Source organism: Leptopilina heterotoma, unplaced genomic scaffold (genome assembly GCF_015476425.1).
Source record: "Leptopilina heterotoma isolate Lh14 unplaced genomic scaffold, ASM1547642v1 Lhet_365, whole genome shotgun sequence".
Classification (NCBI taxonomy): domain Eukaryota; kingdom Metazoa; phylum Arthropoda; class Insecta; order Hymenoptera; family Figitidae; genus Leptopilina; species Leptopilina heterotoma.
This window is the reverse complement of record NW_025111046.1, coordinates 30,519-50,138: the sequence shown is the minus strand read 5'-3', so window position 1 is coordinate 50,138 and position 19,620 is coordinate 30,519. Positions and strand designations below refer to the sequence as shown.

At 26.0% G+C, this 19,620-nt stretch overlaps 2 protein-coding genes across 5 annotated transcripts in view; both read left to right on the top strand.

The window, feature by feature from the left end:
- Nucleotides 1-19,620, top strand: part of LOC122505728 (transcription factor Sox-2) — a 226,040-nt gene that overhangs the window by 200,518 nt on the left and 5,902 nt on the right. Inside the window, exon 3 of one of the 3 annotated variants that reach the window (XM_043617534.1) lies at nucleotides 14,120-14,201. The exons of the other annotated variants lie outside the window; for them this stretch is intronic. Within the exon in view, the coding sequence (XP_043473469.1) occupies nucleotides 14,120-14,186 (67 nt within the window). The 3' untranslated portion in view covers nucleotides 14,187-14,201. Of the gene's footprint in view, nucleotides 1-14,119; nucleotides 14,202-19,620 lie in introns of those variants that run through there. 3 annotated transcript variants of the gene reach the window in all.
- Nucleotides 12,744-13,918, top strand: LOC122505731. Of its 2 annotated transcripts, XM_043617541.1 has the most exons (3): nucleotides 12,744-12,988; nucleotides 13,077-13,239; nucleotides 13,401-13,918. In XM_043617541.1, exons 1-3 carry the CDS (start codon nucleotides 12,853-12,855, stop codon nucleotides 13,735-13,737), a joined length of 636 nt encoding a protein of 211 aa, XP_043473476.1. In that variant the 5' UTR covers nucleotides 12,744-12,852; the 3' UTR covers nucleotides 13,738-13,918. The 2 variants fall into 2 exon arrangements, with proteins under 2 accessions (XP_043473476.1, XP_043473477.1); XM_043617542.1 differs by lacking the exon at nucleotides 13,401-13,918 and having other exon boundaries at nucleotides 13,077-13,246.

Below are 19,620 nucleotides of genomic sequence, written 5' to 3'. Positions count from 1 at the left end.
TAAATTAATGACAAAATTAATAACAGAATTACTAACAAAACTGAAATTAGAAATAGAATAAAAATACGACAAAACATTAATTAGTTAACAAGTTGTTAAGAAACTTAGTTAAAAATGGAAGAATTAGTAAGGATTAAGAGAATAAAAAAAATTTCAAATAACAAATTATTAAAAAATCTGGAGTATTGAGAAAATTGTAAAATGAATTAATAACAATTAATCAATTAAATTTAATCAAATTAGAGTAATTGACTATAACAATGAAACTCAATCAGAAAACAAAGAACTTTCGAATAATTGGGAAATTCATCTCTTTCAAAAAAAAGAGAATTTAGAAAGTAAAGCTAGATCAGCTCTCGAAATTTTTTCTATCCTTTAACATGTATGTATAATGAAGTTAATTAAATGACTTCTCACCTCGTGAGAATAAATTCTTTACCCAATGATTAAAACGTCTCTATAATATAGATAATAATTTTTCTTCAAGAACTTTCGCTCTGTCAACGTCTCATCTCCTTGGACGTAAATAAAAGTCGAAAAGAAGCTTTCAAACAAATTTTTCTCAAGCGCAATCTTTTAGGAAACGAAGAAAAAAAAATAATATAAAGTAAGTGATCAGAAAAATATAATTTGAAAATTTTTTTTAAATTCAAATCACTCTCAAAATAATAAATATTAGCAACAATTCGCGTGCTGAACCGCGTGGCTAACTTTTTAATGGTTTTTTAAAATAAAATTAGCAATTTTAAAAATAATAGAATTTAAAAATTTTCTAATTTAAATTTTTGTTGAAAACACTAAAAAAAATTCAATTTTAGAGAAATTCTAAATATTTGCAGAAATTCAATTATTTTCCAAAAAAAATAAAATTCTTATAAAATTCAACTATATGTTCTTTCAAAGTTTGAAAAAAATTCTCGTAAAAATCCCAATTATCTTTATAAATATCAAAATTCTCCTCCAAAGTTCAATTATTTTCATAAATGTCAAAAAAATTCTTGTCCTAATTTAAATTATTTTCAAGAATTTTTCTAATTTCAATGATTTTCAATATCTACTAATTTAATAAAATTTCACAAAAAGAATTCAATTATTTAAAAAAAATTTAATGAAATTGTATGCAAGCATTTAATTATTTTTATAAATAATAAGAATTTCACAGGAATTCAATTATTTTCATAAATAATAAATTTTTTTTAAGGAATTCAATTATTATATTCTTGAAAAATAATTTAAAATTCTAGAAAATAATAATTGAATTAAAATGATGAAAATAATTTTGATGAAGTTACAGTAACAATATTCTTATGATATAAAATAAAGATTTTATCTTTCGTTCATCTTTATTTATTAGAAAACATGAAGAAATCGATCACTCCGAGTCTTCGACTCGGAGCAATCAATATCTTCATGTTTTATAAATTATAACAATACTTTTATAAATTATTTAATTTAAAAAATGTTTGATTTTTAAATTTTTGAATGGCTTAATTTCTGTGGAAAATCCTGTTCCAAAAATAAGATTAAAAATAGGAATTTTGCAAATATTTTTCTTCTTTTTCTAAAACAAAATAATAATTTTGTTAAAAAAATTGTGATTCATAAACAAAAATAATGCAAAATAAATAAATTTTCTATTTCTTTATCACAGTTGTTTAATAATTTTCTAGTTTTGTTTAGAAATAATAAAGAACAAAAATCTGCATAATTTCAATTTGACAAAACACAATATTTAACAAAATTTTAGTCTGTTAATGAAAAGAAGTGAAGAAAATTCTGATGATTTCTATTCGTCATTACAATTTTGAATTAATTATAAAATAAAAAAGAATAAAAGAACATTCAAATTATTATAGTTAACTAGCAACAATTCACGCGCTAAAGCGCGCATTTTTTTTAATAAAATTAGCAATTTTAAAAATAGAATTTAGAAATTTTCTAATTTAAATTTTAGTTGAATACACTAAAAAAAATTCAATTTTGGAGAAATTACTAATAATTGCAGAAATTCTATTAATTAAAAAAAAGTAATATTCAACTATGTTCAAAATTTGAAAAAAATTCTCGTAAAAATCCTAATTATCTTTATAAATAATAAAATTCTTCTCTAAAATTAAATTATTTTCATAAATATCAAAAAAATTCTTGTCCTAATTTCAATTATTTTCAAAAAATTTTCTAATTTCAATGATTTGTAATATTTAAGATTTTAATCAAATTTCCTATAACGAATTCAATTATTTAAAAAAAAAATTTAATAAAATTGTGTGCAAGCATTTAATTATTTTCATAAATAATAAAAATTTCACAGGAATTCAATTATTTTCATAAATAATAAATTTTTTTTTAAGAAATTCAATTATTATTTTCATAAAAAATAATTTAAAATTCTAGAAAATAATAATCGAAAAATAAATAAATAATAATTAAATAAAATAATGATTTTATCTCTCGGTCATCTTTGCTTATAATCCAAATATTTTTTTCAAAGTAATATGATAATTTTTTCCAAAAATATGCAAAATTTATTTTTCTAAATATATAAATATATATATAGGATATTTATAAAATATTTATTTGAAAAGTTTCTGTAAATATTTTTAGTTTCATGTTATTTTTGTTCACTGATTTCATTAAAAAATTACGGACATGAAAATTAGAGACGAATTTAACTTGAAAAAAAATTTTCGATTTTTTGTATATATTTAAAAATTTTCTATTTAAAATATTACGGACTTCGACTTTATTTTAAATTAAAAAAAAAATACAGAAAAATTGGCGCTAATATATGTGACATGGGGGAGGAAGGGGGGGGGGAGGTAAAAAATGGTAAAAATAGTGTGACGTAATATATGGAATGCCCTTTAATAGAAATTCCTAATTATCAAAAGATCTATTTCAAATTTCTCTCCTAAAATCAATAACAAAAAAAAAAAAAAATCCGAAAATTGAAAACGTCATAAACGTTCGAAAAATGCAAAAAAATAATTATCCATCGTCGGCGGGATCAATCGCACTACCAAAAAGAAAAAAAAAACAAAATGAAGAAAGAAAAAAAAAGACACCTGGCGAGAATATCATTCCAGGAATGATCATCATTCACTTTTGCCTCTAAAACGAATCACAAGATCTTGACAGAAGTGATGAGAATCAATCGCAATTCCACTTCCAGGTTTGAAATTCCATTTGGCAAAATCACCCTTTTGGGAAGTGTGACCTGCAATATATATATATAGAGAGAGAGATGGCATGCGAGAATTCTCGCGCAGTCTCTCTTGAATGCGCGTCTGACCCTGAAGGAATGCCATCATCCGGCACGGTCCATCTAGGCACGCTAATGGCCCCACTTAACATCTCAAGCATCTCTTCTCAAATGCTGGACCAGCCATCGGACCGCTTTGCCTCTCATAACTATCCTATATAGTTATGCTCCCAATGAACTTTACATCAGCGCAACAACATATCTCTCACGTGAGAAGAGTTAATAATCGGCAATATTTATTTCGGATTGGTCACGGCTCGATTCCAAGAGTGATGAGGATCCGTGTGGCTATCTCATGTGTGTATATATATAGAGAGAAGACGGAATGATGAGAGTTGAATGGACCCGCCACCATGGATCAGTATTGTTCCAGAGATTGATGTCGTCCTCGAGCGTCATGGAAAAAAAACGTCTTTTTCGCGTGTGGGTGTTCCTCAAAAATGTATGTATACATATATACAGGGCTCGAACTGGGTCCGTAAATACCGTAAAAGTTCGTAACTTTTGCTTGAAGACGGTAAAAGTCAGTTTTTTTTTTAAAAAAAAAGGTCCGTAAAGTTCGTAATTTGATTCAAAAAGAAAGTTCGTAAATTGTACGATATAATTTGGAGAATTTTATAGAAATTAATACAAATGATTGCAAAAATTCAATTATTTTCAAAAGTAATAAAATTCTTTGCAAAAAATTTTTCTTTTAAAATAAAAATAAACTAAAAATTTAAAAAATATAAAAACAGAAATTATGGATAAAATTCTTTATGAGAATTCAATTTTAAGAAACATTCAATTATTCAATAAATTGTTATTTTTGTATTTAAATAATTGAATTCTAGTAGGATTTTCTAACAAACATTGATTTAAAAATGGATTTCAGATAAAATTTTAGATTAAAATTGGATTTTAAAAGCATTAGAGCATAAATTTTTAGAAATAATTGGAATTTTGTAAAATTGAATTGTAGACAAATGAATTTGAAAATTCTTAAAGAACTTTTTCAAAAATTATTTTAAAAAATGGATTTATAGAAGATATTTAGTTAAAAACACGGAAAAAATCTAATTTTGTAAAAGTTACACTGAAAAAAAAATTTATTTGATTCAAATAACCGATTAATTGACTATTATCAATTAAATATTTAATTGAATCAAATAATATTTATTGGAGTCAATTTAATGGTATTTGCTTCAAATACTGAAATTGTTGCTTCAAATACCATTTAATTGAGTCCAATAAATATTATTTGATTCAAGTAAATATTTAATTGATAATAGTCAATTAATCGGTTATTTGAATCAATTAAATTTTTTTTTCAGTGTACAAATTATTGCAAAAATCCAATTATTTTTAATAGTAATAATATTCTTTGAAAATATAAAATATTGTTCAAAAGTAATAAAATTCTTCTTAGGGATTCAATTATTTTCACAAATAATAAAACTGATTGCAGAATTCCAATTATTTTTTACAATTTTAATCCATTTTCTCGAAAAATATAATTATTCTTAAAAATTTTATTAAAATTCGTTGATTGAATTCAATTATTTATTGACTATTGTAAACAAATGGATTTGGAAATTGTCAAAGAACTTTTTCGAAAATTATTAGAAATAATCGATTTAATGAAGAATTTTGTCTCAAAAAAATTATTATAAAAAAAATTTGATATTTTAAACTATAGATAGAAAATATTTTCAATATTCCAGGAAAATAATTTTTAAGGCAATTTTTTGTGAGGAATTTATCCATGGGCTTTAAAATCGATGATAAAATATTTTTACCATTTTTAAATTTTTATTTTTCTTAAAAATTAGTAGTTTTTAAAATCCATGCGTAATTTTGTAGAAAATATGTTTTTGAATAATGAAAAAATTGACAAATGAAAAAATTAATTTTCATAATTTTTATAGCATTTTTTCTTGTCAAAAGAAACTTTGTTTTTAGGCTGAAAATATTTTTAAAAAATTGATTTTTACAATTTTCGAAGCATATTCTTATTAATAAAAACATTGTTTATAGGTTAAAAATACTAAAAAATATCATTGTTATACAATTTTTTCTTTCAATGGAAATTCACTTGTTTATTTTTCTCACTAATTTCAAATTATAATTTTATCGTAATTTTTATACCTATATTTAAAAAAAATATTTTTTGACATTTGTTAGAAAAATAAATAAGTGAATTGAATAACAATGGTATTTTTATTATTTTCAACTTAAAAACAATGTTTTTATTAAAAAAAAAATGCTTCAAAAATTTATAAAAATCAATCTTTTGATTCGGTAATTTTTTTTGTAGATACAAAAACATTTGTCTTACAAACTAAAGGATGTATTTTAAAATCCACCAATTTTTAAGAAAAATGAAAATCCAAAAAGGCACAAAATATTTTCTGATCGATTTTATTTTTGAAAATTGATTTCCTCTCTAAAAAGTCCAAAAAATTAATTTTATAGAGCAATTTAAATCATTTTCTTGATATCAGAGTTTTTCTAAGAATATTAAATTGAGACAAAAAAAGTATCAAAATTTTGATACATTTTTTGTCTCAATTTAATATCCTTAGAAAAACTTTGATAGCTAAAAATATAGTCAAAGTTACCCTTTAAAATTGAAAGTCTATTATTATTTACCACACTTTTTTACTTAATTTTTTTACTATACTTTTTTACTATACCTGCGAGTGTTTACTATACTCAAAGATTAATTTTAGTAACAAATTAGTAAAAAAAATTGTTAAAAAATAAAACAATAAATAAGAATAAGCAGATATTTAATTACTCAAAAATGGAGATAATTTAATAAAAGGGAAATTTAAATTAACGCTTGTTAAAAAATGTTTAAAAAGTATGTTCAATTTTTTTTGGGTAGAAATAATATTCAATTCTATGAAATGAAGAGAAAAAAGAGGAAATTTACTTTCGGAGAACAAGAAAAATAGAAATTTATACATAATATAAAATCATGAAACTCCTTCTGAATTGTAGATTTGAGAAATCTACATATTTCCTAGACGCTTGAAATTTTTAGAATTCGAGAATGACACGAGATATGAGGAGCCAAAACGGGGTAAAAGAGAGAGAAAGAGAGTGCAGGCGGGGGAGAGAAGAGGAGGAAGTTGTCGGAGCGCGTAACGTGGTCCACAGCAGTTTTTATGGATTCCGGTCCAGCGGAACTTCCGGCAGGCGATCTCATCTCCAAAATCATCCCTTCGCTGGGAGTGAGAAAAAGAGAAATCTCTCTCTCTCTCTTTCTTTTTTCTCGAGAAAAGAGAAAAAATAGAGAGAGAGAGAGAGAGAGAGAGAGAGAGAGAGAGAAATAGAAAAAGAGAGAGATAGAAAGAGAAAAAGAAAAGAGAAAAATAGAAAAAAGAGAGAAAGAGAAAAAAAGAAAAAAGAGAGATAGAGAGAAAAAAAGAGAGAGAGAAAAAGAGAAAATAGAAAGAGAACAAGAGATAGAAAGAGAGAGAGACCCCTTTTCGCTCTGAGTTCATCGTCGGCCCATGACCGCACCCACGCTCGTTCTGTCTCGCTGCAGTAGAGATGGACTTCCGTTTCCTGCGCATGATTTGTCCCGAAGCCCGTTCCTTCTCTCTCTCTCTCTCTCTGCCTCTCTCGCTTGTCGTATACGTACATCGTACTCCCCGAAGTACTAGAGGCGAATGGACGCGTTTATGCGTACTCGGATGCGCCAAGTTCAATCCACCCTCTTCCCTCGAACTGTTCACCCAAACTCCCTCACCCACTACTGCCATTCACTCTTTTTCTACTTATACAAACCCTCTCCCCCCAAACACAAACTACAGGATGCTGTACATCGTCCTTCAAAACGAGTTTGCTTGTTTTTAGGTTGAATAGCGCGTGAATCGAAAACATTCCTTGGGTTAAAAAATAGTTTTTCAGTTTTTCTTTACGTTAACGATTTTCGGTTTTATTCTCTAAGGGGAGAAAATTTGAAGTTGGAATTTTTTGTAATTTTGTGTTTAGGAATAGCCCAGGTAGATTTTAGTAGAGAAATTGAATTTTTTATTTTTCGATTTTTTTCTTACTACAAGAAGAAAAGAAAAGAATTTCATGGAAAAATTATGTCTGACTAAAATTTACTTTTACTACTAATTTTTTATATTTCTTATATTTGTCTCTATGAACCGGACTTTAAGTAAACTATTTAAATTTTTTGAAGTTGCACATTTTTCTGAAAATAAAACAGTTTTTTTTTTAAATTACCTGCTTGAGATTTATTTTAAGTAGAAAAGCCAGTAACAGTCAGACATTCTTTCATGAAAAATAAAGTTCTTATTTTTGTATCATTACTAGTAAATTTTTAATACAGAAATGTTTGTAAATTTTTGTAGTTTTTTCCTAATTGATACCTATTATTATTACCAGTAGTGAAAGACAATTATAGTCAGACTTTTAAATTATCCGAATTATGATTATTTTGAAATAATCGTATCTAACAATATAACCCAAATATAAGTTCAGGTGCCAAAAAAAAAAAAAAAAAAAAAAAAAACAGTAAAAAATTTTTACTGACATTTTTCAAATACAACTGTCAGTAGTAAATTGTAACTCGTACGTAAACATTTCAGTTCAATTTTTTTAACTGACTCAATTTATTTATTATAATACTAATATTAAATAATATTTATTAATTTATTTTTACTGATAATGAGTAATTTTTTCACTGACAATCAGTTACTTCTTACCAATTGCAGAAGCAAAAAGTCAGTCACTGTTAATTAACAGTGATTTTAACTGATTTAAAATAAAAGAGTAATTTATTAATTTGATTAATTTGTTAATTTCATAAAAGTAGTAAAAGTATTTTGCAGTCAGACAGAACTCGAAAAATTTCAAAGGAATATGATGAATATGATTCATCGGCAGTATAAAATGTGTCCATTCTGTCCATAGAAAATTTATTCAAGATCAGTAGAAAAATTAGTTTTAGTCAGACAATAATATATTTTATATTTTTATTTAGTAGAAGAAGGATGTGTTTAGTAAGACAAAAATTTAAGTTTTTTAACCTTCGCGCTACCAACTGGCCACCCGGAGTGGTCAAACAATAAATAATGTTGTAAATCTGCTCGACTTTTGCATCAATCGAATCGCGATTTTAAGTCACTGAACAAAATTTTATCTACTTTCGCAAAATAAAAAATATAAAATTTTTTTTTACTTTTCTCTTGTTTATTTATAACAATTATAAAAATATGTACGAGACTACTGAAAATTGCCCGGGTGTTTATTTTGTATATTGCAGAAAAATAAAAATAAAATCATCAAAATTTTACAGTAAAATTGTTTTATGTCAATAAATACAATATATTTTGATGTTACAATGAATTTTTAATTGTTTAAACAAATTATTTTTGTTATTTACAAACTTTTTACAGGATGCCCGAGAAAGTTGCAGTTTTTCCTCATTTTGCAATTCACTTAACTCTATATGATTACAGATAAAGACTAACAATTAAACTATTGTTTAAACAATTTTTAAACAAATTATTGTTGTTATTTACCAATTTTTTACAGACTGTATGTAGAAATTTGTAGTTTTTTCCTAATTTTGCAATTTACTAAACCTTATATGAATACAGATTACAATTTATAAACAAATTATTAATTTGTTTAAAAATTGTTTAAATAATAATTCAATTTTTATTCTTTATCTGTAATCATATTATAGAATTTAGTGAATTGCAAAATTAGGAAAAAACTGCAACTTTCTAGGTGAATTCTGTAAAAATTTGGTAAATAGCAAGAATCATTAGTTTAAATAATTTTTTAATAAATACTTATGACTCATTTCAGTAAATATTCTCTTTAATTTATTGATTTTATACTAAAAGTAAAGCTAAAAAAAGAAAAGTTGTCAAAAATTTACTAATCTCTTTGTTTATTTGAATATTATATAATTTTGCAATAACAAATTGTTTAAACAAATGCAATATGCATAAAAACATTATTAAAATGCACTACTTATATTAACACATAATTATATAGAAAAACTTTGATGAATTTTAGTCGTTCTTGGAACATAAAAATAGAATAGCTTTGGCCACATCGATATTCCACGTATACAAAAATCTTTAATAGCACGAAAGTTAATAATGAGAAGTTTGAAAATTGGACTATTTCAAATTTAAATTTATTTAATTTCTTCAGCGCAAGTAATAAAAATCAGTTTTACAATTAGACTTTCTTCTTTTTCTAACTTTCTCATCAGTAATAAAGTAATGTCAGTAGTAATAGTCAGTTTAAACTTTAAACAAGACTGAAAAAATCTTTTAAATTTGTTGATAGTATCAAAAGTAGGTTATAGTCAGACACACTTTTGAATATTTGCAAATCGAATATTATATAGTGGTAAAAGTAAGTTTTATTCAGACAGAAACGTTTCCAAAGTTTCTTAAGTTTTTTATCAGTAGTAAAAGTTAATTTTCGTCAAACATTTATCATTTTTCATCAAGTTATCAATTTTTTTTTTTGCATTAAATCCATTCTTCTTTTTATGAAACTGTATTCTTTTTGTCTTTTACTATTTCTTCTTTTTATATTTTTCAATAGTTATTCTTTTTTTTATTCCTTTTTCTCTTCTTTTCTTTGCTAATTTAATTTTCTTCTTTTCTTTTTTTTTCTTTTCTCTCTACTTTTTTAAGATTTACAGTTTTTCTAAGCTGTATCAGAAAAAAGGTCAATTTTAGTCAGATAAAGTACTTTATAATTGTCAATTATCTAACAGTTGTGAAAATTGGCTTTCGTCAGATGAAAAAAAAAAACTGTTTGAATTTTCGACTCAGTAGAAAAGTTCATTTTTAGTCAGACATTAATTTTTTAAATTTTCTATTAGTAGAAAGGGTCAATTTCAGTCAGACATTGTACTTTATAATTGTTATTTTTCTAACAGTTTAGTAAAAATCGGCTTTAGTAAAATGACGTTTTAAACTGTTTGGATTTTCGACTCAGTAGAAAAGTTCATTTTTAGTTAGACATTTTTTTTTAAATTTTCTATCAGTAGAAAGGGTCAATTTCAGTCAGACATTGTACTTTACAATTGTAATTTTTCTAACAGTGGTAAAAATCTGCTTTTGTCAGACGACGATTTAAACTGTTTGAATTTTTGACTCAGTAGAAAAGTTCATTTTTAGTCAGACATTCTTTTTAATTTTCTATCAGTAGAAAGGGTTAATTTCAGTCAGACATTGTATTTTATAATTCTAATTTTTGTAACAGTAGTTTTTTCTTTTTCTACCTTTTTCTTTTCATTTAATTTTGCTTCTTTTCTTTGTTCGTTTCATTTTCTTCTTTTCTTTCTACATTGTTAATGATTAGTTCTCCTTTCTTTTTTTCCCTTTTCTCCCTTTTTCCCTTTTTTTCTTTTTTCTCCTCTCTTTACGTCTAATTGTTTTTTTTTTGTCTCTATTTTGTTGTTATTTATTTTTATTGTTACTAAATTCTTTTTCATCATCTTTTTTTGTTTCTTTTTCTATTCTGTTTCCTTTTCTTTTTTTTTATTTCTTTATTCATAGCAAATTCTTTTTTTCTAGTTTTTCTTTTTTCCGCTACTTCTTTATTTCTCGTTCTCTTCTTTCCTTTCCCATTTCCCTTCTTTTGCTCCATTCGTCTCGAATTCTTCATAACAAAGTCTTTCCCTTTTTTTGCTATTTTTCCTTTTCTCCTTCTTCTTTCTCGTTCTTACATTCTTTCCACTATGTCACTATTTTCATTCTCTCTTCTTATATAAATAACTAATTTTTCACCTTAATACTTTTTCCTTCTCTTTTTAACTTTACCTTTGTCATTTAAATTACATTTAAATACTAATTATGTTTCATAAAAAAAGTGTCAAGTTTTTCCTAAAGTGTTTATTTCCATTCTATTTTCTTTTTCATGTATTTTTTTGCTTTTTGAGGGTGGGGGGGTTGACTAATTAAAAAACCGGATTTTTCATTTACTCTTTCTATATCTATACAGTAGAGTAACATAGAGATTTATTCTCTCTCTCTCTCTCTCTTTCTCATTCTCTCATTCACTCATCGCCGTTGGCTTAAAGCAAAATATGCGTATACGATTGCGGGATATTCGTATCTGCACGTATTTATATGCGTATATTTCGCAGAGAATTATATATCTATACAGTACACGCCTCCAGTTGGCTGGCTACTTGGGTAGGGGTGTCGGTGATGGTTGGTCTGGTTGGCTGATAGAGGCGCATCCTCCACGGCATCTCTCTTGCATTTTCCTCTCCCGTATTTCGATCCATCCGCGAATAGCACACAGTCACTGGAATAACCAGTGCCCTGTCACAGTATATATACATATATGTATCAGTATCCTACTGGTAATGGTGTCAGTACTTGTGGTTCTGGTTTTCCGCAGCCTCAGGCTTATACGTGCCTAATGAACCGTGTAATGACGCCGCGACGCCCAGCATCTCTGTACCACTTTTTCGATTTACATCCCGCACTTCACGCCCCTTTTTTCAAGATTCTCTTTTTCCATCTCTAAAATTATATCTCCAATTTTTTTTATTCCCCTTTTACTTTGTTTCTAATCTTTTAGAGACTTTTTCCCTATACCTTGCTTCTTTAGTATTTGCAGATTTAATGATTATAAAAAAAAGCGTTTTCTATCAATGAGGAAATTTTTTTCTTATCATTAAGACAAGTTTTGTTTGTATTAAAAATGAAATTTGCGATGGATTTTTGAAAAGGGTTTGAAACGTTAGTACACGGAAAAAATTTTGGTGCACCAGTCGTTCCTACTAGTGCACGAGCTATACCAAACCGCAGGACGAATATTACCCTAGCGCTTGGTATAGCGGACGTACCGTTTTGTGACAGCAGGCGCACCCTTTTGGTGAGCCCTCTGCATTATTGCAATAGAGCAGACGATATACTTAATTTTGGTACCACTGCTTTACCGTCGTTTTTCCGTTTTCTTTTTAGTGCATATCATTGTGCGGATTTTTATATTCAATAAATAATTTTAAAGTGGAGTGTTTTGAATGATTCAATGATAAATATATTGAAAAGGAGATATTGAAGACTGGACATATTGAAGATTTAATACTTGTAAGTATATATATAATTAAATCTATATTTGCAGTAAAAATGGTTTTCGGCATTGTGAATTTAGTTTTTCAATGTGATGTTATGGATTTAAAAGTCTAATCATAATTATTATTCGGATAAAAATTATTATCATTAATTCTATTAAATATTATTTTCAATCTTTGCTGTAAAAATTTTCTATTGCAAAACAGTAAAAATTATGAACATTCACAAGAAACAATAACGTAAACAAAAGGATTGAAAAACATAACCTACAATTAACGAGAAATAATAGAACTTACATTTCTTGACAAATTTATATTAAAGAAACAAAAGTAATGACTAATTAATAAATATTATAAATAAAAAAATGTTTATTAGTATAATAAATGATAATAATAGAAAAAAATTACTATTATCTAGTTTTTTGATAATAAACCTCTCACATAAGAATGCAAATCTCTCACTTTACTAATTTTTTATGCAATTTTATGATTCACGTATCGATTTTGATTTTTTCGGAAGCAAAATATGTCGGAAGATGCTGCAGACGGTATTAATTCCCAACGTATGGAGATTGATAATGGCTTCGACTTGTCAAATAATGGCGAATTAAGTGAAAATGAGAATTCGATTAATGTGTCACAAGGTGACAAAGAATCACAAGGTTTTCGATAATAGAAATTTGAATTCTCATAATTTATTGGTTAATTTATATATTTATTTGCATTTTAATCATTGTATACATTTTTCAGATAATTTTACTTTTGAAGAAAACGATTTATTTCATTTTCTTAATTCCACTTTAGAAGGTCAGATAGTTTTAAGGAAATATAAAATTACTGGTAATCTCGATTATGTCAGACTTAAAGATTTGATAATTATGAGGGAGATAAAAAAAGATCCTATTAACTATTCGTAAGTCCATTTAGTCTCAGCGTAAATCAAATGCATTTACTTAATTTAAAGGAACACATTCCTCTATAAGAGCCGTTGGATAATTTATGTGATTTTTTTTGTGAGGAGTTTTATTGATTTTTTGTCTAATTTGATGAATAGAAAAGTATTTATTTTTTTAGAATAAAAAGAAGAAGGTTTATTGAATTAAAAGAGCAATTAGAACAATTGTTTCCTACAGAAGATTCTAGCTTATTTTATATTCCGAGCAGCGAAACTGCGGATAAAGAATCTATGAGTGCCAGAGGGTGTTTATACAATTATTATAAAATAATCAGGAAAGAGTTGCGTGACGTGAGACTCTTATCCAAATCGCAAAATAAGAATTCTTCTTCTGATAACGTCAGTTCTGTCTGTAAGATGGAAGATTTTTTAATTTGTTTTTTAAAAATGTTTTTTAATATTGAAGTATTTTATGTTATTCCGTTGTGTGTGTATATATATAGGTATTCAAACTAGTGATTTCGAATCTTTGACAAGTCAAAATGGAGAGGCATATTCTATTGCAAAGGTTACCAAAAATTGGGAGGAAACATACAGTCATCGTATGAAGCTGCTTGTCTCACATTCAAAAAAAAACTCCACACCTTTAGAAGTGTATTTTAAAACATTTCCGCGACTCAAATCTCCACTTGGCTTACCTTTGGTTATAACTTTAAATTTCTTACTAATGTTTATTATACGTGAATATATGGGTTTATATTTTATTTTAATTCTATTTTTATTATTTTTAATAAACTTTTACTCATAAAATTGCAAGATTTTACATTTATATTTTATTGTTCTATTTTTAACTTATCTTTTTAAATTTAATTGTTTAATGGTAAATTTTTTCTTGTAGCTTGAACAAGATTGCCGAAGGATATTTCAAGAAATCGCCAAAGAGAATAACGAACTGCGTCAACTGATTCAAAATAATCCCAATCACGCAATATTTGCTGCACAATGGCCAACACTAGCAAAAAAAATAGTTGTGTATTGTAAGAAGAGCAAAGCTGCTGATGTTAAAGTTTTTCTTCAGTCACATGAAAATTTATTCCAAGGAGGTATATAAATCATTATTTTTTAGTTCCATTTAAATTTTAAAACCTACTATTTTTTTCAAAATAAATATTAACGAAAAATATATGCATTTTACAGGTAGCAACGATAATGTTCTAGCTCTATTGCTACTACCCCTAATTATCAGAGGAACAAAAAAATTGAAAGTTGACTCGAAAAGTATTAATGTAACAAAAGAAGAGATAGCGAAAGCTTTTATTTTACACATTGAGGTAAATGAAATATATTTACTTCATTTTTTATACCGTAGCGTTAATCATATTCTATTTTCAACCATTTTCTTTTTTTACAGAACTTTGAGAACGTAATTGCTGGTCAATTTGAATTTGAAACTTGGTTGACTTCTTTAAATTTGCAAATTCATCCATACGTTACAATAGTAGGAAGCTTGGAGACCCCTCAAATTTATCTAAAGTTGAATGGAGAAAATTATAATTTTCAAGATCCATTAAAAGCACTCGAAAGTTGCTACAGATGTCTAACAGCACTACATTCGTTCCCGTTCCTTTGTGATTTTGTTTGGACCTTTATTGACAAAGCGGTATATAAAATTTGTAATAGAAAAATCAGCTCCTGGGTCACCAAATTATTGGTCGATATTAACAAATAAGTTTTCAACAATTGCCAAAAAAAGTTCTATGAAAATTGTTTTTAAAGTTATATTTTTGTAAAAATATGGATATTGTTTATCTATTAAATAGTGTTTTAACATTAATTTTATTTCTTTATGGTGACCCCAATCTTCCGAGAAAATTAGTTGACGATGTAATCATTTTTATTCGAGATTTCCTACGTAATGTTTTTTTATCATCGCTCAAAAAAGATATTTTATTAATTCTCAAAAACGAAAATTTGACCGCTTTTACATTAAATGAGATCGATCGCTGTTTTTCGGAGTATGGCAATATTTTCGAATATGTTGAAACAGAATCAAAAAGATTTAACCTCTTGAAAAAGAGGGGTCTTATTGATAGCGAAGAATTTAAAATCGGAATAACGTTCTCGGAAAAAATTGTCGATAATGATATTGCTTTAGTCCCAGAAGAAGTAAACGGCGTGTGCATTCCATTAAGAAAGAGTTTTAAAATGTTTCTTGAAATACCTGGTTTGTTTGACCAAATTTTGCAGTACATGAAAACACTTTATCAAGAATCTCACATTTGTCGAATATTATCCAAGCAGAGGTATGGAAAAATATTTATGCTGATGGAATAAACAGTGATATCGTTCTTCCATTGTATATATTTTACGACGATTTAGAGGTTGGGAATGCGCTTGGTGCACATGCTGGTGTTAATAAGTTTGCAGCTATTTATGCCTCAATAGCTTGTCTACCACCGAATATTTCATCGCACTTAAATACCATTCTTTTCTCTACGCTCTTATATTCATCAGATAAAATTCTATGTGGCAATAAAAAAGTGTTCGAAAAGTTAATTCAAGAATTAAATTATTTAAGAACAGAAGGTATTGTAATAAATATTAAAAATGTCGTCAAACGAGTAAAGTTTCAATTAGTTTTAGTCTTAGGAGACAATTTAGGCTTGAATCAAATTCTAGGATTTGTCGAATCATTTAGGACCGATTTTTTTTGCAGAATATGCAATGCAACTTTAAAAGAATCTGAGGAAATGTGTGTAGAAGATAAGACAAAGATAAGAACTAAAGAGGATTATGAAAATGGTATGCATGATGGTGTTAAAGAATCGTGTGTGTTTAATGAAGTGAATGGTTTTCATGTTATGGACAATGTAACTGTAGATTCAATGCACGACGTGTTTGAGGGTGTATGTTTCTACGTTTTAAAAAATCTCATAAATACTTTTGTTTCTAGACCCGATTATTATTTTTCTCTCGAAACTCTGAATACTCGAATTCAAAACTTTGACTTTGGTTTAATGGGAAATGCGAATAGACCACCACCAATTTCCAAACATCGATTGACAAAAAAATGTAATTTGAAAATGTCCGCATCTGAGATGCTAAATCTTGTTCGATGTTTCGGAATGATCATTGGCGATCGAGTACCAGAAAATGATAAATATTGGCAATTGTTTATGTATCTGCGTCAAATTGTTGATATTTTGTTGTCACCACGTGTAGTTCGAAGCGATGCGCAAACCTTAAGTAACTTGATCGAAAAAATGAACAAACTTTACATAGAATTATATGGAAAACTCAAACCAAAATTTCACATTTTAATACATTATCCAACAATTTTACTCAGAAATGGACCTGTTGTAAATTTCTGGGCTATGAGATACGAATCCAATCATCGGTCAATCAAATGTACAGCCCAATCAACAAGTTGTAAAAAAAATCTACTACAAACAATTGCAGTTAAACAATCTTTAAAAATGTGTGAAATGATGCACAATTTGAACTTTGAACCATTTACAAAGTATGGAGATGTTAACGATTCCAGAGAAACAAAAAATTACTTTTTAAATGAAAATGAGAACAATTCTTGTAAATATTATAAACAAGTCACAATAAACGGCATTAATTATGAAATTGGAACATTTTTAGTTTCAAGTATGCAAGAAAGTGAAATAGAGTTCATCGAAATAGTAGATATAGTTTTGCTACAGAACGAAGTTTATTTTTACGTTAACACATTTACAGAAATTACATTTGATTATCATTATCATGCATACATTGTCGAATGTACGCATGAAAAGAAAATTCTAAAACAAAAAGACTTGCCTAGAATTGCACCCGCCTTATCAATTATAAAAGAAAACGCACACTTTATTGTCACCCGCTATGGATTATAATTAGAATACTTCGACAAAAGTTATTAATTTTATTTAAATAAATGTTTAAAATATTCTAAAATTGTTTTTCACTTTATCTTTTACCATCTTGTTAATTATATATTTTTATTTCAGCATTTGATATTTTTTAAAAATAAATGTTAGCTTACATGATACAAAAATTAAATTTAAGTAAAAAATTCTATTTAATAAAATATTTATTATGTAGCATTAATTAATAATTAATAATAAATAAATTAAAAGTAATTTATAATTACTAATTATAAATTATAGAATTAGAAAAAATTCATAGGTACATATAAAAATATTTATAATAATTATTTTCTATTTCTTTCACTTTTTTGTATTCTAATTTATTAATTAAATATAATTTTTCTAATAGTTTCATAATTTCCACTATATAATTATTTAATGTTATTAAACATATAGAGAATAGTTTTTTTATAAAAAAATTAGTAATTAATTCTTGTACTTTTTATTTCACTGCACTCTTTAAAGGTTAATTTGTCATAAGTTTTAAATTCTTTATATCTATTTTTTAAAAATAATATTGGTGTGAAAACTTCAAATTTTTAGAAATTATTATATACTTATAGATAATTAATGGTATATTTAAACTTAAACAGTTGTACAATATGAAAAAAGCCACAAATTTATATACACAAGTAAATCATTTTGTTGGTTAATATATTTTCGATAGTGGGGTATATGTTGACTAATTTCAAGTGCATGAGTGGTGCCATGTGCTTGGGACAAGAGATATCCCTTTACTTGGTGCATCTCAGCTCCCAGTTTTGGAATTTCGCTTGTACCAAGACAGTAGTACCAGCGCTGTACGACACTAGGTGGCTCTCAAGCACCAAAATTTTTTCCGTGTAGTGAGAGTCGTTTTCAGACAGACGACTATGTCAAAAAATAATAGATTTGTCAGTAGGAACCTTAGAAAGTGACATTTTACGTTAGACATGACTTTCTGGAATAATTACTTTTTGATATAATAAAATTTTAATAATAAATTAATTAAATTAATTAAATAATACTTTTAATTTTAATAATCATTTTTTTACTTATTTACTACCTACTTTAATAATTACTGTTTAATAGTGAAATATGTAATTCTAACTTTTTTGTATTTAATGTTTTTTTACTATTTTTTTCTATTTTAGAGGCGAATGCACTTTTTCAAAATTTATTGTTAACTTTCTTTGTAAACTATCTTAGTAGTAAAAAATAGTTTAGTAACTAAGGTAATTTTTGCATAAGTAGAAAAATCTTTTTCTATCAGACAGAAACTTTTTGTTTACTTTAATTTTGCTGCCAGTGGTAAAAGCCTAAAATGTAAAATGTTATTACTACGACTAATTTACATATTTTATCAGATGTAAAATTTATATTTAGTTAGACGTTTAATTTTTTTTTTATTATTTATCAGTAGAAGCGGTCAATTTCAGTCAGACATTGTACTTTATAATTGCAATTTTCCTAACAATTAAACTATTTGAATTCTTGAATCAGTAGAATAGTTCAGTTTTAGTCAGACATTTAGAAATTTTTATTCTCTATCAGTAGAAGGAGACAATTTTAATTTTCAATCAGATATCGTACTTTATAGTTGTAATTTATATCTACTTTAGTCAGTCGATTTTTGAAACTGTTTAATATTTAAATCAGTAGAAAAGTACAGTTTCAGTCAGACAATTAAAAGTGTTAATTTATCTATGAGTAGAAAAGGTCAATTTCAGTCAGATATTGTACTTTATAATTGCAATTTTTTTAACAGTAGTAAAAGTAAGCTTTAGTCAGTCGAGGTTTCAAACTGTTTGAATTTTTAAATTAGTAGGAAAGTACAGTTTTAGTCAGATATTTAAAAATGTTTAATTATCTATCAGTAGAAAAGGTCAATTTCAGTCAGACTTTTAATGTATTTTTAAATTTTATCCTTAATAAAAAAAACTGTTTCATTAATACTGCAAATTGTATTTTTTATAAGTAGTAAATGTAAGTCACAGTCATACAAACAGATAAAATTATTCAAATTGTAAAAATAGTAGTAGTAAAAGTAAAAATCGGTCAGACGTAACATTCGAGTCACAAAATTCTTATTTACTCTAATTGTCAGTAACAAGTTTTAATTTTTTTTTTCATTTCTAATTTTTCAATCTCTAGTAATTTGAAATTTCTGTCAGTTTTGTTGAGAATTTTTGTTGTAATTAAAAACTATTAAAAACAATATAATTTTTTACTATAAATGTAGCTGTTAAGTTAATTTTTGTAATTTAATTAATTAGTAATAGAAAATATTTGTAACTATATTATTTTTTTTTTGTAATTAAAAAATATTAAAAACATTATAATTTTTTACAAAAAATGTAGAATTTTTGTAATTTAATTAATTAGTATTAGAAAATATATGTAACTACATATTATCAAAATTACTTTTTAAAATACCGTTAAAACATTAAAATTATGTTTAATTTCTGCAATTTTTCTTTCACTCAAATTA